Source organism: Oncorhynchus tshawytscha, linkage group LG12 (genome assembly GCF_018296145.1).
Source record: "Oncorhynchus tshawytscha isolate Ot180627B linkage group LG12, Otsh_v2.0, whole genome shotgun sequence".
Lineage (NCBI taxonomy): Eukaryota > Metazoa > Chordata > Actinopteri > Salmoniformes > Salmonidae > Oncorhynchus > Oncorhynchus tshawytscha.
In genome coordinates, this window is record NC_056440.1 from 10102410 (window position 1) to 10125673 (window position 23264).

At 44.7% G+C, this 23264-nt stretch overlaps 1 protein-coding gene across 3 annotated transcripts in view; it reads left to right on the forward strand.

Moving 5' to 3' along the window:
- The window catches only part of LOC112262547 (metal transporter CNNM4), a 66800-nt gene that overhangs the window by 28941 nt on the left and 14595 nt on the right, over positions 1-23264 (forward strand). For all 3 annotated transcript variants that reach the window (XR_006084788.1, XM_042331309.1, XM_042331310.1), the window contains exons 2-4: positions 6124-6267; positions 7768-7908; positions 8867-9036. Coding sequence is in view for 2 of the 3 variants with exons in the window: in XM_042331309.1 (XP_042187243.1) it covers positions 6124-6267; positions 7768-7908; positions 8867-9036 (455 nt within the window). In the remaining variant the exon portion in view is untranslated. The remainder of the gene's footprint in view (positions 1-6123; positions 6268-7767; positions 7909-8866; positions 9037-23264) is intronic.

Genomic DNA, 23264 nt, shown 5'->3' on the forward strand with positions numbered 1-23264 from the left:
CCTACCCTAGATATTCTTCCAGAACTGTAATGAAGTCTTTGAGAGGATTTCAGAGTCAGACAACTAGGTTGTGACCAGGACCTGTCGGTAGGCTGCTGGCGCTGGAAAAGCAGGTTGGAACAGTTGAACTGACCCCCAACCTAGATGGGGCGTAGGCAGGCAAGTCTCCTATCAACATAACACTACAGGAGTAGCCTAACGTTCATACTGACCCAAGCCTCCCAGGCAGATGACTACAGAAATGTGTGTGTGTGTGTGTGTGTGGGTGAGCGTGCGTGCGTGTGTTTGTGCATGTGCACTGGTGTGTTTGTGTGTGTGGTTTTGTGAGAGATGGAGGAAGTGCGTGTCTTTTGTATTCTGTGTTTGTTTGTGTTTTTTTCCATGCTAAGTCATGTACTCCCAGGTCCTTTGTCAGTGATGACACTGGTAAACAGTCATTATCTATTTGAGAGAAGTTTCAAGATGGATGATGAGGTAATGATGATGTTGTGTGGGAAATCCAGCCACCGTGGCAGATAGATTTAAAAATCTACCAGCCACTCAGATTTTTTTTACCAGCTAAAATTGCACCAACAAAACACAAAAAAAATGTTGAGCATGTTTTCAAATGTTTCTTAAACAATACTTGTATTCCCAGTAAGAAGTAATGTGGTATATTGTTTAACTTAATTTCATTTTTTGTGACCTGAGTCTTTTAACCAAAATATCACCGAATAGATAAAATGTTCCCCTGCCCTTTAAAGGGTTGACTGTTACCTTGGTAACGCGACTCAGACGTGTTTGTGCCTGTGAGATAAAGTCTGACAAGTAGCAGCGTTGTCTTCTCTTCCCTAGCAGTTGAAACTCAAACTGTGAAAAACGAACAACACAATGTAAATAGCCAAGAAACACAAGGACAACGTCTCACTTCAGTTGACTTTCGTTTCAAGTGAATTATACCAACTTTTATGCCTGTAAGCAGCGCTTCTGAAAATGAATCTTTAACTCAGCTCTTCACGTGCGCACAGCTCCCAGCCAGGCAGTGCTGCAGCGCGAGGTGGAATAGGCTATATAGGATTCATAGTTAATTTACCAGCTGTTAATTTACTGTGAAACAAAACGGCAGAAATACTTTGAAACCAGCTACTGCAGCATTTATTTTACTGTAAATGTTATCATACTATTTTTTATTCACAAATGTGAGTGAAATGCTCACACTGTGAAGCCCTGACCACCGCCAACGTGTCTGGTGAAATAGACATTTAGCCCACAGGTGGCAGGTGTTAATTTTAGGCCCTCCTGGTTTGCCACTTGTATCATAATCCCTCTCAACTTCCTGAGACATCTCAACATCCTCCCAACTCCTCACCACCAGTCACTTGTGACTTTGGCTGACTGGCTGACTATTGTGCCCCACATTTTTTAATATACGTTTTTGGAATATGGGCATACGTTATGATAATTCCATAACTATAGGCTAGCGTATGTCATAAACAGTCATGTCAGCTGATGTCAGTTCTGACTTGTCAGTCACGGCACAAACTGTTTACTGTAGCTCAACCAATAACTGCTGTCCTACTGTTGGCCAGCTGTCCTACTGTTGGCCAGCTAGCTCAGCCAGATAACAGTTTGATTTTTATCTGATGTGTCACTGGTATGACAATTATGACAGTTATGACAGTTACCGGAAACATGACCGAATACAAACAGTGTAGCTATTCCCTCCTCAAGGCAATCAAACAAGCTAAGCGTCAGTACAGAGACAAAGTAGAGTCGCAATTCAACAGCTCAGACACGAGGTATTTTTTTAAATTTATTTTATTTGACCTTTATTTAACTAGGCAAGTCAGTTTAAGAACAAATTCTTATTTTCAATGATTAACTGCCTGTTCAGGGGCAGAACGACCTTCCGGTTACTAGTCCAACGCTCTAACCACTAGGCTACCCTGCCGCCCCATGTGGCAGGGTCTACAGTCAATCACGGACTACAAAAAGAAAACCAGCCCCGTCGCGGACCACAATGTTTTGCTCCCCAATGTCTTGCTCCCAGACAGACTAAACAACTCCTTTGCTCGCTTTGAGGACAATACAGTGCCACTGACACGGCCCGCTACCAAAACCTGCAGGCTCTCCTTCACTGCAGCCAACGTGAGTAAAACATTTAAACGTGTTAACCCTCGCAAGGCTGCAGGCCCAGACGGCATCCCCAGCCGCATCCTCAGAGCATGCGCAGACCAGCTGGCTGGTGTGTTTACGGAGATATTCAATCAATCCAGTCTGCTGTTCCCACATGCTTCAAGAGGGCCACCATTGTTCCTGTTCCCAAGAAAGCGAAGGTAACTGAGTTACATGACTACCGGCCTGGAACACTCACTTCCGTCATCATAAAGTGCTTTCAGAGACTACTCAAAGATCATATCACCTCCACCTTACCTGACACCCAAGACCCACTTCAATTTGCTTACCGCCCCAATAGATCCATAGACGGCGCAATTGCCATCACACTGCACACTGCACTAACCCATCTGGACAAGAGGAATACCTATGTGAGAATGCTGTTCATCAACTACAGCTCAGCATTTAACACCATAGTACCCTCCAAACTCCTCATTAAGCTTGAGACCCTGGGTCTCGACCCCGCCCTGTGCAACTGGGTCCTGGACTTCCTGATGGGCCGCCACCAGGTGGTGAGGGTGGGAAACAACATCTCCACCTCACTGATCCTCAACACTGGGTCCCCACAAGGCTGCGTTCTGAGCCCTCTCCTGTACTCCCTGTTCACCCACGACTGCGTGGCCATGCACGCCTCCAACTCAATCATCAAGTTTGCGGACGACACAACAGTGCTAGGCTTGATTACCAACAACGACGAGACGGCCTACAGGGAGGAGGTGAGGGCCCTCGGAGTGTGGTGTCAGGAAAATAACCTCACACTCAACGTCAACAAAACTAAGGAGATGATTGTGGACTTCAGGAAACAGCAGAGGGAACACCCCCCCATCCACATCGATGGAACAGTAGTGGAGAGGGTAGCAAGTTTTAAGTTCCTCGGCATACACATCACAGACAAACTGAATTGGTCCACTCTCACAGACAGCATCGTGAGGAAGGCGCAGCAGCGCCTCTTCAACCTCAGGAGGCTGAAGAAATTCGGCTTGTCACCAAAAGCACTCACAAACTTCTACAGATGCACAATCGAGAGCATCCTGGCGGGCTGTATCACCGCCTGGTATGGCAACTGCACCGCCCTCAACCGTAAGGCTCTCCAGAGGGTAGTGAGGTCTGCACAACGCATCACCGGGGCAAACTACCTGCCCTCCAGGACACCTACACCACCCGATGCTACAGGAAGGCCATAAAGATCATGAAGGACATCAACCACCCGAGCTACTGCCTGTTCACCCCGCTGTCATCCAGAAGGCAAGGTCAGTACAGGTGCATCAAAGCTGGGACCGAGAGACTGAAAACAGCTTCTATCTCAAGGCCATCAGACTGTTAAACAGCCACCACTAACATTGAGTGGCTACTGCCAACACACTGTCAATGACACTGACTCTACTCCAGCCACTTTAATAATGGGAATTGATGGGAAATGATGTAAATATATCACTAGCCACTTTAAACAATGCTACCTTATATAATGTTACTTACCCTACATTATTCATCTCATATGTATACGTTGATACTGTACTCTATATCATCTACTGCATCCTTATGTAATACATGTCTCACTAGCCACTTTAACTATGCCACTTTGTTTACATACTCATCTCATATGTATATACTGTACTCGATATCATCTACTGTATCTTGCCTATGCTGCTCTGTACCATCACTCATTCATATATCCTTATGTACATATTCTTTATCCCCTTACACTGTGTATAAGACAGTTTTTTTTTTGAATTGTTAGTTAGATTACTTGTTCGTTATTACTGCATTGTCGGAACTAGAAGCACAAGCATTTCGCTACACTCGCGTTAACATCTGCTAACCATGTGTATGTGACAAATCAAATTTGATTTGATTTGATTTGAAAGCAGGGACCAAGAGACTGAAAAACAGCTTCTATCTCAAGGCCATCAGACTGTTAAACAGCCACCACTAACATGGAGTGGCTGCTGCCAACACACTGACTCAACTCCAGCCACTTTAATAATTAAAAAAATTGGCCATTAAATAAATGTATCACTAGCCACTTTAAACAATGCCACTTTATATAATGTTTACATACCCTACATTACTCATCTCGTATGTATATACTGTACTGCATCTTGTTACCATCTACTGCATCTTGCCAATGCCTTGTTTACTTACCCATCTCTCATCCATATATATTTATATGTACATATTCATATTCATTCCTTTACACTTGTGTGTATAAGGTAGTTGTTGTGAAATTGTTAGATTACTTGTTCGTTATTACTGCATTGTCGGAACTAGAAGCACAAGCATTTCGCTACACTCGCGTTAACATCTGCTAACCATGTGTATGTGACCAAAACAATTTGAATTATTTATTTATTTAGTGTTAAGTCTTATGACACAGCTATGTGCAGGTTCATTTCCTCTTTAGCAGAATAAGTGACAGAAATGTCTGTGCCTTCACGGTCACTGTCCTCCTCAAGTTCCTGTTTTATGTTCTCTTTCTCATTGCACCAGTTCCTGATTTCACTTGTTGTGTTCTTCTTTTCCACCCCCTCTGAATCAAATAATACCTTTGACTCCATTTCTTATTTCATTGAGTCGTTTTCAAGGGTTGTTTTTCTGCTTGTCTGTTAGTCTATTTCTCTCGAACGAGGTGTTCTCAATCAGGTTAGAATAAAAGTAGAAGCCCTTTCCCGTAAACCTGTGCCACTTCCTCAACAACACTGGTTGGCCAGATTGAGAAGTGGATATTGTGTGTCTTCAGAGGGCAGCCTAGTGGTTAAGAGCGTTGGGCCACTAATCAAAAGGTTGCTGATTTAAATCCTCCCGCCCACGAGGTGACGAATCTCAAGGTACTTAATTGGTCCTGTGAATGGCTCTAGATATGACTGACCGAATGTACATCTACGATCTCCGCACTTTTCCGCTGCCTCAAGCCGTTTGTGTGTCATTACTGTGCTTGTGTGTTTGAGTCCACAGCAGCCATGGGTACAGTGCTCCATCCCTGCAGTCTCATGAGTAATAGTGTACAGTATGTTTCCAGTTTTAGCCAACTATGCACTAGTCTAGTCCCTCTGGTTCTGATGGGGCACTAGTAACTATCTGTTCCACTGGTAAACGTGTCACGGTGAAGAGTATCATTGCCCGAACTTCTGTGTGTGTGTGAATGTGTGTTTGTTCGCCGTTGTCTGCGTTAGGGTGTGTCTGTGTTTGTTGTACAGTAACGGATTGTCTGTGGCTAAAGTCCAGCTACAGACAGGTTTGGCAGTTGTTTTAATGCAGTCATGCAGGCCCTTGAGCAAGAACTCAAATTTGCAATATTAGATATGAGTTGTTAATATATTTGAACCCATAAATTAACCTCTCTCTCTCTCGCTGTCTCTCTCCCGCTCTCTCTCTCGCTCTCTCTCTCGCTCTCTCTCGCTCTCTCGCATTCTCTCTCGCGCTCTCTCCCTCTCCCTCTCTCTCTCTTCCGCTCTTTCTCCCACTCTTTCCTCCCCCTCTCCCGCTCTCTCTCCCGCTCTTTCCTCCCCCTCTCTCGCCCGCTCTCTCTCTCTCCCTCTCTTTCCCCCCCTCTCTCGCCCGCTCTCTCTCTCTCTCTCTCCCGCTCTCTCTCCTGCTCTTTCTCCCTCTCTCTCTCGTCCGCTCTCTCTCCCGCTCTCTCCTCACCCTCTCTCTCGCCCTTTCCTCCCCCTCCCTCTGTCTCGGTCTCTCCCCCTTGCTCTCTCCCCCTGTCTCTCCCCCCTCTGCTCTCTCCCCCTGTCTCTCTCCCCTCTCTCTCGCCCTTGCTCTCCCCCCTCTCTCTCTCTCCCTGTCTCTCCCTCTCTCTCCCGCTCTCCCTCTCTCTCCCGCTCTCTCCCTCTCTCTCCCGCTCTCTCTCTCTCTCCCCCCGCTCTCTCCTCACCCTCTCTCTCCCCCTCCCTCTCTCTTGCTCTCTCCCCCTTGCTCTCTCCCCTGTCTCTCTCTCTCTCGCGCTGTCTCTCTCTCTCTCACCAGGTAAGTCCCACCTGGCCATCGTTCAGAAGGTGAATAATGAGGGCGAGGGGGATCCGTTCTACGAGGTGCTGGGATTGGTTACCTTGGAAGACGTGATCGAGGAGATCATCAAATCAGAGATCCTGGACGAGTCGGATCTTTACAGTGAGTCTATTGGGTTATAACATGTTTATTACAACGTGTGTTCATAGAACATAAGCCCATAACTCATTAATTAGCCTTTATAGATATTTAGTACATACCCTTAGAATGCAAAGCTGAGGATGTGCATGCTCATCCCCAGAATCATCTGTTTTCAAAGGATAAAGCAAAGAACATGAACAACTTCATAGTTAAAAACATGGAAGAAAATTAGACGTATTTTACAAGAACAAGTATCATATATATATATATACATATATATATACCTAAAAACACAACATTATGGAACAAACCTCGTTTCGCTTTTCAGAATTCACCGATTAAATTGGTCCACATGGAAAACTAAAGGCATAAAAACTGTAAATGACCTGGTAATAGGAAATACATTTATTTCCATGACAGAATTAAAAAGCATTTTTGGACCAATGTAGTTATTTTCAAGTACATGCAACTTAAAAGTTTATATCACAAAAACTTTGATTTGAAATCGTTTGGACATGAGCGCAATCTTGAGGGAAACCTATGTCCGAAAAGGATATTCATATGATCGATAAGGAAAAGAACACCTTTCAGAGAGCCAGCTGACAACCTCTTAGAGAAAATATATAAACTATTGGAACTAAGACTTAATAACTGATATTGGCACAAGAGTGTTGAAACATAATGAATGAGATTACAGTTAACGAAAATGTACGCTTTATGCAGTATTTATTACTATACAAAAGACACATTCACAAATTGTACAGCACAACGTCAAGAGTCCCGTCTGAGGTGTAAACCCTACTAATGACTCAATAATTCATGCCTTCTGGGAATGTTACAAAAGTTATGGACGGAGTTGGAAAGATGGATGTGAAGCGGTATTGCAATGTGAATGTGCTTTCCATTCGTCTGGCTGTATATTTCAAGACATGAGGGTGCAGTGAGATACCCGATGGGTTGGACAAAACTCTTCTCGTCAATTATCTTAAAACAACAGAAAAACCTATACTAAAAAAAACTGAAACTCAGCCAATCCTCCCCACGCAATGGAAGGGTCATGTGCTTTATTATCTAGACATTTTAAGGAGCGTGGACGACAGAGAGAGACAAAATGGTGCAGTTTGAGGCCATGAGGCAGAAAGTTATTAGGGTGGGGGCTAGTGGGTCTTTGTATGATGTAGTTGTTTTTTACTATGTGTATGTTTTTGTATTGTTTATAAAAGATCAAATAAAATCTTAGAAATCACATTTTTCAAAAGAATGCAAGGCTGACCCGTGGTTCTAAAATCTACCGTGTGACACAAATTAACAATATTAATCCACTCGGGATAAACTGTTTTGAGATAAGTGTCCTCGGTCAGATGCTGATCCGATGTTCCTCCCCTCTGACCTTCTCCTCCACTGGGTTTTGAGAAGGAGAGGAGAGGGGATTCGAGGAACCAAGGAAATGCAGTTTAGATTCTGCCCTAATCTGTAACCTGTCCTTTTGTGTTCTGTCCTTTTGTGTTATCTCTCACCTAGCTGACAACAGCAGAAACAGGAAGAAGGTGGCACCCAATAAGAACAAACGAGATTTCTCCGCCTTCAAACAGAGCGAGAGCGAATCCAAAGTCAAGATCTCCCCTCAGCTGCTATTGGCCGCTCACCGTTTCCTGGCAACAGGTTAGAACGTGTGACCTCCAAACCACACAATGCAACCCCCACACACTGTCACACACTACCCAACCACAATATGCTTCTACACCTGCATTGCTTGTTGTTTGGTTGCTGTTTGGGGTTTTAGGCTGGGTTTCTGTACAGCACTTTGAGATATCAGCTGATGTACAAAGGGCTATATAAATTTGATTTGATATGCCACAATACAGTGCATTTGGAAAATATTTTTTTGACTTTTTCCAAATGTTTGCACATTTATTAAAAATAAAAACAGAGAAACCTTATTTACATAAGTATTCAGACCCTTTGCTATGAGACTCGAAATTGAGCTCAGGTGCATCCTGTTTCCATTGATCATCCTTGATGTTTTTACAACTTGATTGGAGTCCACCTGTGGTAAATTCAATTGATTGGACGTTTAAAAATGGTCATTAAGGGGTATTGTGATGTCATTATGGGGTATTGTGATGTCATTATGGGGTATTGTGTGTAGATTGATGAGAGAAAAAATATTTTATCAATTTTAGAATAAGGCTGTAACGTAACAAAATGTTGAAAAATTCAAGGGGTCTGAATACTTTCTGAGTGTACGATATGTCTAGCTCAGTTGGTAAAAGCGTGTCGCGACTTGTTAAGAATTCCAATGTTATTCAATTACCTCAGTGATTGCTTATTCATAGTAGAAATGTATGTAACAAAAACAATACAACCATGGTTGAATATTGTGACGTAAATGATTCACTTGTGTTGCCAGCACCACTAGTCTTGTCTGTTGTAGCGTGCTCAGACAATTACGTTGCTGTTCCCTCTTCTCTCTCTAAAACAACAGAGATTGCAGTATTACACCATGCCTGTCTGTGTCTGTCTCTACCCTCTCAATCTGTCTGCCTCTACCCCGTCTGTCTGCCTCTACCCCCTGTCTTTAACATAATTTCAGTTCAGTCAAATTCGTCTCTCTCTCCAGAGGTGACGTTATTCAGCCCGTCCCAGATATCTGACAAGGTTCTGTTGAGGATTCTGAGACACCCAGACGTCATCCAGGAAATTAAGTTCAACGACAGTGACAAACGCTGTCCTCAACACTTTGTCTACCAGAGAGGGAAGGCTGTCGACTACTTCATACTCATACTGCAGGTAGGCCACACACCACACACACTCTGTCTTTCTGGCTGTCTTTGTGTGAATCAGCCAGTGATTGATTCAATGAGTCACCATTGTGACATGGTTTTAAATTCCCACATGAAATGTTCCTTCTTAGTTTGTTTTTATATAAGTCCTGACTTCCTCTGTTCATCCTGGCCTGGAATAGACCCCAGAAACACTCTCTAACATCTCAGTGTTTCTCATTGTTGAAATCAGCCATGTCCTGCTACCCGTAACAGATGGTAGCTCCCTGCCCTGCCTCGACGGGGGGTGGCAAAGTATTTACTTATTTAACCAGGGTTGACGGAAGGAGGCTTTCTGTGTCACAACACTAACCCAGAGGGAGTTAGCTCTACGTTAATCAACCACACAGCCAGACTAACCCTCCTGTTGAAGGGCTGTTGTGAAAGCTGCCACTGGCCTCATTCAAGGCCTTCACACCTACACTCTCTCCAACACATTGTTCTCCGGAAGCAGAGGAGAAGAGACGAGGAGGCCATTTCATACTAGTGTTGCATTGATATGATATTTTTGGCCGATATCAATATTTTCTTTGCCCCAAAAAGTACGATACCGATAACCAATATTAAGCATTCTACTGCAGTTAAAAAGTTAACACATGGCCACAGCAGTCTAAGGCACTGCATCTGTGCAAGAGGCGTTACTGCAGTCCCTGGTTCGAATCCAGCTGTATCACATCCGGCCGTGATCGGGAGTCCCATAAGGTGACGCATAATTTGGCCCAGCATCGGCCGGGGTAGGCCATCATTGTAAATAAGAATTTGTTCTTAACTGACTTGCCTAGTGAAATAAAGGTTACACACACACACACACACACACACACACACACACAGACCAAAAAGTTATTTTGTTGGCATTTACGCATGTCCCCATTTACCGGTAAAACATCATCAAAACCTATTTCTTTCACTTACTTGCTGAGACGTTCGGCCGTTTCATTTTCAACCAGGATTTCTATGGAACGCTGTTGGGGTCTTTGCGTGTCAAAGAAGTTACACTTCAAATAAGCTTGTTGACCAATCAGGACCTGAATATGACCGCACGTCACATAATAATTTAACCCGCTCATACGTTTTTAACTAGTTATTACACATTGATTACACTAATCACTCGTATTTCATATGTCACAACGATTCATGGATACATGTGCTATGATGCTGGTAAAGTTGTCTCAGGCACCTACAGGTGCTGGTCATAATAAAAGCTAGCTCATTGATGCAAACACTGTTCTTCCCCAAAAACATAGCAAAACGACATCTGTTTCAGTAGCTATAGTTAGTTAGTTAACTATAAAGATGTGTGTCATCTAAAATAACCCTAATTTATAAGACTGTTCTTATTTGATTAATGGTGGTCGGACCCATCTATGTGAAGCTAGCCACTATAAGGATTAGCCACAATAGGGGACTTTGCGGTTAGCCTTCAAAATAAAAGTATGGTATAATTCTACTATTTGTATTCCATTTGCATCACTGTCAATGACACATTTATTTTGAAGGTAAACTGCAAATTCCACTATTGAATATTGAGATGAGACGAGGAGGCCGCTATAGAATATTGAGAAGAGACGAGGAGGCCGCTATAGAATATTGAGAAGAGACGAGGAGGCCGCTATAGAATATTGAGAAGAGACGAGGAGGCCGCTATAGAATATTGAGATGAGACGAGGAGGCCGCTATAGAATATTGAGATGAGACGAGGAGGCCGCTATAAAATATTGAGAAGAGACGAGGAGGCCGCTATAGAATATTGAGAAGAGACGAGGAGGCCGCTATAGAATATTGAGATGAGACGAGGAGGCCGCTATAAAATATTGAGAAGAGATGAGGAGGCCGCTATAGAATATTGAGAAGAGACGAGGAGGCCGCTATAGAATATTGAGAAGAGACGAGGAGGCCGCTATAGAATATTGAGAAGAGACGAGGAGGCCGCTATAGAATATTGAGAAGAGACGAGGAGGCCGCTATAGAATATTACGAGGAGGCCGCTATAGAATATTGAGATGAGACGAGGAGGCCCCTATAGAATATTGAGAAGAGACGAGGAGGCCCCTATAGAATATTGAGAAGAGACGAGGAGGCCCCTATAGAATATTGAGATGAGACGAGGAGGCCCCTATAGAATATTGAGAAGAGACTAGGAGGCCCCTATAGAATATTGAGATGAGACTAGGAGGCCCCTATAGAATATTGAGAAGAGACTAGGAGGCCCCTATAGAATATTGAGAAGAGACTAGGAGGCCCCTATAGAATATTGAGAAGAGACTAGGAGGCCCCTATAGAATATTGAGAAGAGACTAGGAGGCCCCTATAGAATATTGAGAAGAGACTAGGAGGCCCCTATAGAATATTGAGAAGAGACGAGGAGGCCACTATAGAGTATTGAGGTGCAGGGTAGGGGGTGTAGGTGGGTTTGGGATGGCGATATGGCCTAAAAATCATATCTCGATTTTATTTATATATTGTAAATCATTATTTACAATAACATCAAAAATGTTTTTTTCTAAATAATCTTTTGTTGTACAATTTCAAAGGTAGAATAAACAGCATTTTCAACAGTCGGCAATAATCTAATGAATTCAGGGCCTGTGATATTATATCTAGGCTAAATATAAGCCTTCCACAATCATAAGACCCACTAATAATGTAATTATTTTATCAAAATTGTTTAACCTGCTTTTCTGTTGTAATCACTGATTTGGCTTTCAAGTCTGTCAATGAAAATGCCATTTTTGTTACAAATGTAAACCAGAACCATGCATAATACACGTTCACTAACTTGTTGAAGCAAGCGTTATAGACAATTAACACAGGTCTCATAAACAATCCCACAAGCCCACATGCTGGTGAGTATCCAGCTAATCTTTTATATTTCTAGTTTAGTCCATTTTCGATATATATTTGCTAGCTAACAAGGCAGAACAGTTGAATTATGAACACATAATTGGTGTGTGTCCACGTGTGTGTAAACTGAGATTAAGCGGTGAAGCGAGAGGTTTCACTCTTCCCCCAAATTTCTCCTGACTTCCCGCTTTTGGGACAACAACTCCCCATTGTTAGGGCGGAGACATGAGCATCTCATCATTATATACAGATCTCTGGTGTAAATGGGAAGGTGCACAGCACAGAAAGCGCGAAGGAGAGGAAACCAAAAAGACAGTATGCTGACATGAACGCTCATAAAAAATAAAAAGATACAGGCATTTGGAATATTGCGCAAAAACATTCATATTAATTAACTCTATCACCCAGCCCTAGGCGGGAAGCAATGTTCCTTCAGCTGGCACTGCAGCTGGAGGTCAGCGCCTGCAGCTGGAGGTCAGAGCCTGAATTTAAGAAGTGACATCGATAAGGGGATCATAGGTTTCACCTGGATTCACCTGGTCGGTCTGTCGTGGAAAGAGCAGGTGTTCTTAATGTTTTGTATACTCGGTGTATAGGGAGTAGAAAATAACATGGCTGTATACAGGGGGTACCATGGAGGGGGGGAGAGAGGGAGACAGGGTCCAGAGCGGCCTGTACTAATTGATCCCTCTTACGTAAAGGGGAGAGGAGGAGAAAAGGGGAGGAGAACTTGGGAGAGAGGAGGAGAACTTGGGAGAAAGGAGGAGAGAGGAGGAGAAAGGGGAGGAGAACTTGGGAGAGAGGAGAAGAAAGGGGGAGAGAGGAGAAGAAAGGGGGAGGAGAACAGGGGAGGTAGGAAGAGAAAGGGGGAGGAGAACGGGAGAGACTGGGAGATACCGTGTGTACCACACTGTCAGTCAGCTGTGTATCAATAGGCCAAGTTTAATCTAACCACCAGCTAGCCTCTGCACCACTCTGTGTAGAAAGACACACACACACACAGACACACACGCAGAAACATACACACTGTTTTCCCATAAATCAGTTATGGCATTAGTCCCTAAACAGTCATTAGCCAGCGCCAGTAATCCAGGGATTGTTAGGCTCAGCTTGTTAGCCACCCACCCCACCCTCATCATGATGTTATCTACTCAGTGGGAGGGCCCATAGGTGGAATAATCCATTGAGCTACACTGCATGGAGAAAAGTATGTGGACACCTGCTTGTCGAACATCTCATTCCAAAATCATGGGCATTAATATGGAGTTGGTCCCCCTTTTGCTGCTATAACAGCCTCCACTCTTCTGGGAAGGATTTCCACGAGATGTCGGAACATTGCTGAGGGGACTTGCTTCCATTCAGCCACAAGAGCATTAGTGAGGTCGGGCACTGATGTTGGGCGATTAGGTCTGGCTCGCAGTCGACGTTCCAATTCAGGTGTTCGATAGAGTTGAGGTCAGGGTTCTGTGCAGGCCAATCAAGTTCTTCCACACCGATCTCAACAAACCATTTCTGTATGGACCTCGCTTTGTGCATGGGGGCATTGTCATGCTGAGACAGGAAAGGGCCTTCCCCAAACTGTTGCCGCAAAGATGGAAACACAGAATCGTCTAGAATGCCATTGTATGCTGTAGCGTTACGATTTGCCGAACCATGAAAAACAGCCCCAGACCATTATTCCTTCTCCACCAAACTTTACACTTTGCACTATGCATTGGGGCATGTAGTGTTCTCCTGGCATCTGCCAAACCCAGATTCGTCTGTCGGACTGCCAGATGGTGAAACGTGATTCATTCCAAAGTCCAATGGTGGCGAGCTTTACACAACTCCAGCCGACGCTTGGCATTGCGCATGGTGATCTTAGGCTTGTGTGCGGCTGCTCGGCCATGAAACCCATTTCATGAAGCTCCTGACGAACAGTTCTTGTGCTGACGTTTTTTAGACGCTGCGTGCTTCGGCACTCGGCGGTCCCGTTCTGTGAGCTTGTGTGGCCTACCACTTAGCGGCTGAGCCGTTGTTGCTCCTAGGCATTTCCACTTCACAGTAACAGCACTTACCGTTGACCAGGGCTACTCTAGAGAAATTCTGCAGAAAATTGATGAATTGACTTGTAGGAAAGGTGGCATCCTATGACGGCGCACAATTGTCTGGGTTTGGCCGGGGTTGGCCGTCATTATAAAAAAATATTTGTTCTTAACTGACTTGCCTAGTTAAATAAAGGTTCAATAAATCAATATAAATAAATGGCGGTGCCACGTTGAAAGTCACTGAGCTCTTCAGGAAGGCCATTCTACTGCCAATGTTTGTCTATGGCAATTGCTTGGCTGTGTGCTCGATTTTATACACCTGTCAGCCATGGGTGTGGCTGAAGCTGAAAAAGATCAAGGACAACAACCACCTGAGCCACGGCCTGTTCACCCCGCTACCATCCAGAAGGAGAGGTCAGTACAGGTGCATCAAAGCTGGGATCAATCTTAAGGACATCAGACTGTTAAATAGCCATCATTTGCCGGCTACCACCCAGTTACTCAACCCTGCTCCTTAGAGGCTGCTGCCTTATATACATAGACGTGGAATCACTGGTCACTTTAATAATGGAACACCAGTCACTTTAATAATGTTTACATACCGCTTTACTCATCTCATATGTATATACTGTAATCTATTCTACTGTATTTTAGTCAATGCCACTCTGAAATTGCTCAATCTAATATAACAGTTGAAGTCGGAAGTTTACATACACTTAGGTTGGAGTCATTAAAACTAGTTTTTCAATCACTCCACAAATTTCTTGTTAACAAACTATAGTTTTGGCAAGTCGGTTAGGACATCTACTTTGTGCATGACACAAGTCATTTTTCCAGCAATTGTTTACAGACAGATTATTTCACTTATAATTCACTGTTTCACAATTCCAGTGGGTCAGAAGTTTACATACACTAAGTGGACTGTGCCTTTTTAAACAGCTTGGAAAATTCATTAAATGATGTCATGGCTTTAGAAGCTTCTGATAGGCTAATTGACATTTGAGTCAATTGGAGGTGTACCTGTGGATGTATTTCAAGGCCTACCTTCAAACTCAGTACCTCTGTGCTTGACATGGGAATATCAAAAGAAATCAGCCAAGACCTCAGAAAAAAAATTGTAGACCTCCACAAGTCTGGTTCATCCTTGGGAGCAATTTCCAAACACCTGATGGTACCATGTTCATCTGTATAAACAATAGTACACAAGTATAAACACCGTGGGACCACGCAGCCATCATACCGCTCAGGAAGGAGACACGTTCTGTCTCCTAGAGATGAATGTACTTTGGTGCAAAAAGTGCAAATCAATCCCAGAACAACAGCAAAGGACCTTGTGAAGATGCTGGAGGAAACAGGTACAAACGTATCTATATCCACAGTAAAACAAGTCCTATATCAACATAACCTGAAAGACTGCCCACCAAAGAAGAAGCCACTGCTCCAAAACTGCCATTAAAAAGCCAGACTACGGTTTGCAAATGCACATGGGGACAAATATCTTACTTTTTGGAGAAATGTCCTCTGGTCTGATGAAACAACAATAGTACTGTTTGGCCATAATGACCATCGTTATGTTTGGAGGAAAAAGGGGGAGGCTTGCAAGCCGAAGAACACCATCCCAACCGTGAAGCATGGGGGTGGCAGCATCATGTTGTGGGGTTGCTTTGCTGCAGGAGGGACTGGTGCACTTCACACAATAGGTGGCATCATGGGGAGGGAAAATGATGTGGATATATTAAAGCAACATCTCAAGACATCAGTCAGGAAGTTAAAGTGTGGTCGCAAATGGGTCTTCCAAATGGACTATGACCACAAGCATACTTCCAAAGTTGTGGCAAAATGGTTTAAGGACAACAAAGTCAAGGTATTTGAGTGGCCATCACAAAGCTCTGACCTCAATCCTATAGAATATTTGTGGCCAGAACTGAAAAAGTGTGTGCGAGCAAGGAGGCCTACAAACCTGACTTAAGTTACACTAGCTCTGTCAGGAGGAATGGGCCAAAATTCACCCAACTTATTGTGAGAAGTTTGTGGAAGGCTGCCCGAACCATTTGACCCAAGTTAAACAATTTATTGCCAATGCTACCAAATACTAATTGAGTATATATAAACTTCTGACCCACTTGGAATGTGATGAAAGAAATAAAAGCTGAAATATATAATTCTCTCTACTATTATTCTGACATTTCACATTCTTAAAATAAAGTGGGGATCCTAACTGACCTAAATCGGAATTTGGCTAAGGTGTATGTAAACATCTGACTTCAACTGTGTGTGTGTGTGTGTGTGTGTGTGTGTGTGTGTGTGTGTGTGTGTATTAATTCCATTATTTTACTTTTAGATTTGTGTGTATTGTTGTGAATAGTTTTTAGATACTACTGCACTGTTGGAGATAGAAACACAAGCATTTCGCTACACCCACAACGTCTGCTAAATTGTGTATGTGACCATTAACATTGATTTGAAGTTGCAGAATCCACTAATTTGAAGGCGTGTACTTTTGGCAATGTAGTGTATGTTTAGGGGGTGGGAGAGCACTGACATGTGGAGCCTGTCAACAATTTAATGTTATTTGGATGGAGCCTGTCAACAATAGAATGTTAGGAGGGTGATGGAGCCTGTCAACAATAGAATGTTAGGAGGTGGATGGAGCCTGTCAACAATAAATGTTAGGAGGTGGATGGAGCCTGCCAACAATAGAATGTTAGGAGGTGGATGGAGCCTGTCAACAATAGAATGTTAGGAGGGTGATGGAGCCTGTCAACAATAGAATGTTAGGAGGTGGATGGAGCCTGTCAACAGTAGAATGTTAGGAGGGTGATGGAGCCTGTCAACAATAGAATGTTAGGAGGTGGATGGAGCCTGTCAACAATAGAATGTTAGGAGGGTGATGGAGCCTGTCAACAATAGAATGTTAGGAGGGTGATGGAGCCTGTCAACAATAAATGTTAGGAGGTGGATGGAGCCTGCCAACAATAGAATGTTAGGAGGTGGATGGAGCCTGTCAACAGTAGAATGTTAGGAGGTGGATGGAGCCTGCCCAACAGTAGAATGTTAGGAGGTGGATGGAGCCTGCCCAACAGTAGAATGTTAGGAGGTGGATGGAGCCTGTCAACAATAGAATGTTAGGAGGTGGATGGAGCCTGCCCAACAGTAGAATGTTAGGAGGTGGATGGAGCCTGCCCAACAGTAGAATGTTAGGAGGTGGATGGAGCCTGTCAACAATAGAATGTTAGGAGGTGGATGGAGCCTGTCAACAATAGAATGTTAGGAGGTGGATGGAGCCTGTCAACAGTAGAATGTTAGGAGGTGGATGGAGCCTGTCAACAATAGAATGTTAGGAGGTGGATGGAGCCTGTCAACAGTAGAATGTTAGGAGGTGGATGGAGCCTGCCCAACAGTAGAATGTTAGGAGGTGGATGGAGCCTGCCAACAATAGAATGTTAGGAGGTGGATGGAGCCTGTCAACAATAAATGTTAGGAGGTGGATGGAGCCTGTCAACAATAGAATGTTAGGAGGTGGATGGAGCCTGCCCAACAGTAGAATGTTAGGAGGTGGATGGAGCCTGTCAACAATAAATGTTAGGAGGTGGATGGAGCCTGTCAACAGTAGAATGTTAGGAGGTGGATGGAGCCTGTCAACAATAGAATGTTAGGAGGTGGATGGAGCCTGTCAACAGTAGAATGTTAGGAGGTGGATGGAGCCTGCCCAACAGTAGAATGTTAGGAGGTGGATGGAGCCTGCCAACAATAGAATGTTAGGAGGTGGATGGAGCCTGTCAACAGTAGAATGTTAGGAGGTGGATGGAGCCTGCCAACAGTAGAATGTTAGGAGGTGGATGGAGCCTGTCAACAATAGAATGTTAGGAGGTGGATGGAGCCTGTCAACAATAAATGTTAGGAGGTGGATGGAGCCTGTCAACAGTAGAATGTTAGGAGGTGGATGGAGCCTGCCAACAATAAATGTTAGGAGGTGGATGGAGCCTGTCAACAGTAGAATGTTAGGAGGTGGATGGAGCCTGCCAACAGTAGAATGTTAGGAGGTGGATGGAGCCTGCCAACAATAGAATGTTAGGAGGTGGATGGAGCCTGCCCAACAGTAGAATGTTAGGAGGTGGATGGAGCCTGTCAACAATAGAATGTTAGGAGGTGGATGGAGCCTGCCAACAATAGAATGTTAGGAGGTGGATGGAGCCTGTCAACAGTAGAATGTTAGGAGGTGGATGGAGCCTGTCAACAATAGAATGTTAGGAGGTGGATGGAGCCTGTCAACAATAGAATGTTAGGAGGTGGATGGAGCCTGCCCAACAGTAGAATGTTAGGAGGTGGATGGAGCCTGTCAACAATAGAATGTTAGGAGGTGGATGGAGCCTGCCAACAATAGAATGTTAGGAGGTGGATGGAGCCTGTCAACAATAGAATGTTAGGAGGTGGATGGAGCCTGCCCAACAGTAGAATGTTAGGAGGTGGATGGAGCCTGTCAACAATAGAATGTTAGGAGGTGGAATGGGAATTGTTTGTTGACGGCTGCTCTTGTACTGCTACAAAGGGATTGGTCTAAAGGAGATGGAAAGGGGAGAGATTTGGTTATTTGTGGTATCATGACGTACAATGCCATCGGAAAGTATTCAGACCCCCTGAAGGCATTTAGACCCGTTCAATCACCAGGTGCGTGCCTGGACTTAGTCTCTGGAGCAAAAGCTGAACATTTTTTCAAGGTTTTTGAAAAATGTCCAAAATGACCCGGGTGGGGTGGAGGGGGAGGGGGGGTGGGGGGGTTCCCCCAACCCGGCCATGGACCTCCAGCACCCCCAGAAGGCCCCAAAAACCATCTCGAAATTTGCATCTGATAACCCGTTCAATCACCAGGTGCACGGCTGGACTTAGTCTCTGGAGCAAAATTAAAAAGTGGGCACTCATTTTGTTAGGTTAGAGCCTTATTCTAAAATTGATTAAATTATTTTAAATTTATACAAAAATAACAAACCGGAAATATAACATTCACATAAGTATTCAGTATTCACATAAGTATGGTCTCTCCAGAGATGTTCGATCAGGTTCAAGTCCAGGCTCTGGCTGGACCACTCAAGGACATTCAGAAAGCTGTCCCAAAGCCACTCCTGTGTTGTCTTGGATGTGTGCTTAGGGTTGTTGTCCTGTTGGAAGGTGAACCTTCGCCCCCAGTCTGAGGTCCTGAGCACTCTGGAGGAGGTTTCCATCAAGGATTCTTTGCTCTGGTCATCTTTCCATCAATCCTGACTAGTCTCCCAGTCCCTGCTGCTGAAAAACATCCCCACAGCATGATGCTGCCCCCACCATGCTTCACCGTAGGGAAGGTGCCAGGTTTCCTTCAGACGTGATGCTTGACATTCAGGCCAAAGAGTTCAATCTTGGTTTCATCAGACCAGAGAATCTTGTTTCTCATGGTCTGAGAGTCCTTTAGGTGCCTTTTGGCAAACTACAAGCGGGCTGTTATGTGCCTTTTTACTGAGGAGTGGCTTCTGTCTGGCCACTCTACCATAAAGGCCTGATTGGTGGAGTGCTGCAGAGATGGTTGTCCTTCTGGAAGGTTCTCCCATTTCCACAGAGGAACTTCGGATTCTTGGTCACCTATCTGACCAAGACCCTTCTCTCCCGATTGCTCAGTTTGGCCAGGCGGCCAGCTCTCGGAAGAATCTTGGTGCTTCTTCCATTTAAGAATGATGGAGGCCACTGTGTCTTTGAGGACCTCCAATGATGCAGAAATGTTTTGGTACCTTTCCCAAGATTTGTGCCTTGACAAAATCCTGTCTCAAGCTCTACGGACAATTCCTTCGACCTCATGGCTTGGTTTTTGCTCTGACATACACTGTCAACTGTGGGACCTTTCCAAATAATGTCCAATCAATTGAATTCACCACAGGTTGACTCCAATCAAGTTGTAGAAACATTTCAAGAATGATCAATGGAAACAGAATGCACCTGAGCTCCATTTAGCGTCTCCTAGCAAAGTGTCGGAATACTTTGTTTTTTAATACATTTTCAAAAATGTGTCGATTGCTGAGGAAACTGTTTTATTTCATCTGTTTTAGAATAAGGCTGTAACGTAACAAAATGTGAAAAAAGTTGAGGGGTCTGAATAGTTTCCGAAGGCGCTGTGTTCATCATGAATGAATGACTCGGTTGTTTTTGGAAATGTGTGTCTGTGTGTAGGGGGCAGCATTTGTTAATAGCATAGGCGTGGGAGCAGAGTCATGAGAAACGGGACCATTCTCTTCCAGATAATCTCCCTCCGCCCCAATCTTCATTCCACCGTTATTACTGTGTGTGTGTGTGTGTGTGTGAGACTGTGTCCTTCCTGTTACACGCCATTACATAGGCCTATTTTTGGTTGGTTGTTTGTTCGTGTCTGCTCCCAGACGTCAGTCGATTCTGTTTCCAGAATATTGTCATCAGCGATCAAATATTTGCCCCTTGGTGTGAGGGAGGGAGGGAAGGGTGGGAGGCGGGGAAGGAGAGAAGGAGGCGGAGAAGGAGGAGGGGATTGAGAAAGGTAGGGAGGGAGGGGAGAATGATTTTTGGTGGGAGGATGGGGTGTGGGTGCTAGTAGATTGTGTGTGTACTGGCGTTTTGCTGCTCCACTGTAGCTGGCCACTCATCACATGATGTGCAGCCGTTTGCAAACTACTGGCAGCCCTATTCAGTAATATATCAGCCATTATTTCATAAAGCCTTTTTATCACACAACATGCAGGCAGGCAGGTGAGACCGGTCCGACAGGGACGGACAATTTCAGTCGGTTATGAAGGCAGAACATTTTGACACACACCCAGCTGTATGCATGATTTTATCACACACACACACACACACACACACACACACACACACACACACACACACACACACACACACACACACACACACACACACACTCTGGGGTCATGCAAGTTTGTCCTGTCAACAGATACACCAGCTGTAATCTAGATAACCTCTGCTCCTGGAGATAATAGACCGTGCAGCCTTTTGTTCCAGCCCAGCACTGTCACAAATAATCAAGTAATCATGGTGTCAGATACACCCACACTGCAGGGCCTGTTTGGACTAGAGTTGCCGGTCCCTGCTCTAGAGGTTCATCAAGTTCTAGTAGACAATCAGTGGAACACAGAGAACTCTCTTCTCAGGAGGGGTCAGTTAGGGTTCTCTCACTGTTGATGATTCATTCATAAACACCTGAACTTTGACCCCGACCTACCTAGACCCATGTGGTTACATGAACACACACACACACACACACACACACAAACACACACTGCTAGCGAACACACACACACTACGAGCACTGCCTTCTGTTCAACGGCTAATGTTCAAGTCATATTCTGGTTAAACACACTGTGTAACCCACTTGATGTTCCTGTGTGACCTGATCATAATGTTCAACTAAACCATATCAATTGAGGCTAAACGTATTATGGTGTTCCCAGCTATCATTAAATGTCTCGTAATGTGCTGTGTGTATTGCACTGTAAACCACACCTGGGTTCAAATGCTATTTGAAATCTTTTAAATACTTGGAGCCAGATGGGCAGAGTTTGCAGTTTTGGGACCATTCTGTTGATTCATTATGCCAGACAAGCTCAATCAAGTACAGATAAAGTATTTAAATTATTTTGAACATATTTGAACCCAGGGTGTGTGTGTGTGTGTGAGTGGGGGGGGGTGTATTGTAAAAGCTGATGGATGGACATGTAGAGCAGGTCAGACTAGAATAGCGCCTAGCTTTTCACCCCTCCTGTGTGGTTCTATTCTTTCTGTCTCTGACCTCCCCTACTTTAAACATACCACGCATGGTGTGGAGGTGTGTAAACACGTGCCCTTTGTATACTCTGATGGTCTATTCAAGGGCTGTATGTCCTTTACATAGCTGGGCTGGGTCAGAGTGGCTGAGGAGGTTTCTGTTCTGACTGAGAGCTGAGCTGGGTCAGAGTGGCTGAGGAGGTTTCTGTTCTGACAGAGAGCTGAGCTGGGTCAGAGTGGCTGAGGAGGTTTCTGTTCTGACAGAGAGCTGAGCTGGGTCAGAGTGGCTGAGGAGGTTTCTGTTCTGACAGAGAGCTGAGCTGGGTCAGAGTGGCTGAGGAGGTTTCTGTTCTGACAGAGAGCTGAGCTGGGTCAGAGTGGCTGAGGAGGTTTCTGTTCTGACAGAGAGCTGAGCTGGGTCAGAGTGCCTGAGGAGGTTTCTGTTCTGACAGAGAGCTGAGCTGGGTCAGAGTGGCTGAGGAGGTTTCTGTTCTGACAGAGAGCTGAGCTGGGTCAGAGTGGCTGAGGAGGTTTCTGTTCATATGTATATGCTCTTTTATTTCTGGGAAGGAAATAAATTGCTGACAGAAATTAAATCTGTCATTCTAATCCTAATTCTTAATCCCTCTCTTGTCCTGTCTCTTTCCATCCCCTCCTCCACCTTCCCTCTCTTCTTCTCACTACTTCCCTCTCTTCTCTCTCCTTCTCTCTTCTTCTCTCTCCTTCCCTCTCTTCTCTCTTCTTCTCTCTTCTTCTCTCTCCTTCCCTCTCTTCTCTCTTCTTCTCTCTCCTTCCCCCTCTTCTCTCTTCTTCTCTCTCCTTCCCTCTCTTCTCTCTTCTTCTCTCTCCTTCCCTCTCTTCTCTCTCCTTCCCTCTCTTCTTCTCACTACTTCCCTCTCTTCTCTCTTCTTCTCTCTCCTTCCCTCTCTTCTCTCTCCTTCCCTCTCTTCTCACTCCTTCCCTCTCTTCTCACTACTTCCCTCTCTTCTCTCTTCTCTCTCCTTCCCTCTCTTCTCTCTCCTTCCCTCTCTTCTTCTCACTACTTCCCTCTCTTCTCTCTTCTTCTCTCTCCTTCCCTCTCTTCTCTCTCCTTCCCTCTCTTCTTCTCACTACTTCCCTCTCTTCTCTCTTCTTCTCTCTCCTTCCCTCTCTTCTCTCTCCTTCCCTCTCTTCTCTCTTCTTCTCCTCCCTCCTTCTCTTCTTCTCCTCTCTCCTTCCCTCTTCTCTTCTCTCACCTACCCTCTCTTCTTCACTCTTCTTTTCCCACCTACCCTCTCCTCCCTCTCTTCTTCTCCTCACTCCTCTCTCCTTCCGTCTCTTCTTCTCCTCTCTCCTTCCCTCTCTTCTCTTCCTCCTTCCCTCTCTTCTCTTCTCCTTTCTCCTTCCCTCTCTTCTCTTCTCTCTCCTTCCCTCTCTTCTCTTCTTCTCTTCTCTCACCTACCCTCTCCTCCCTCTCTTCTTCTCCTCACTCCCATCTCTTTCGGTCTCTTCTTCTCCTCTCTCCTTCCCTCTCTTCTCTTCTTCTTTCTCCTTCCCTCTTCTTCTCTTCTCTCAC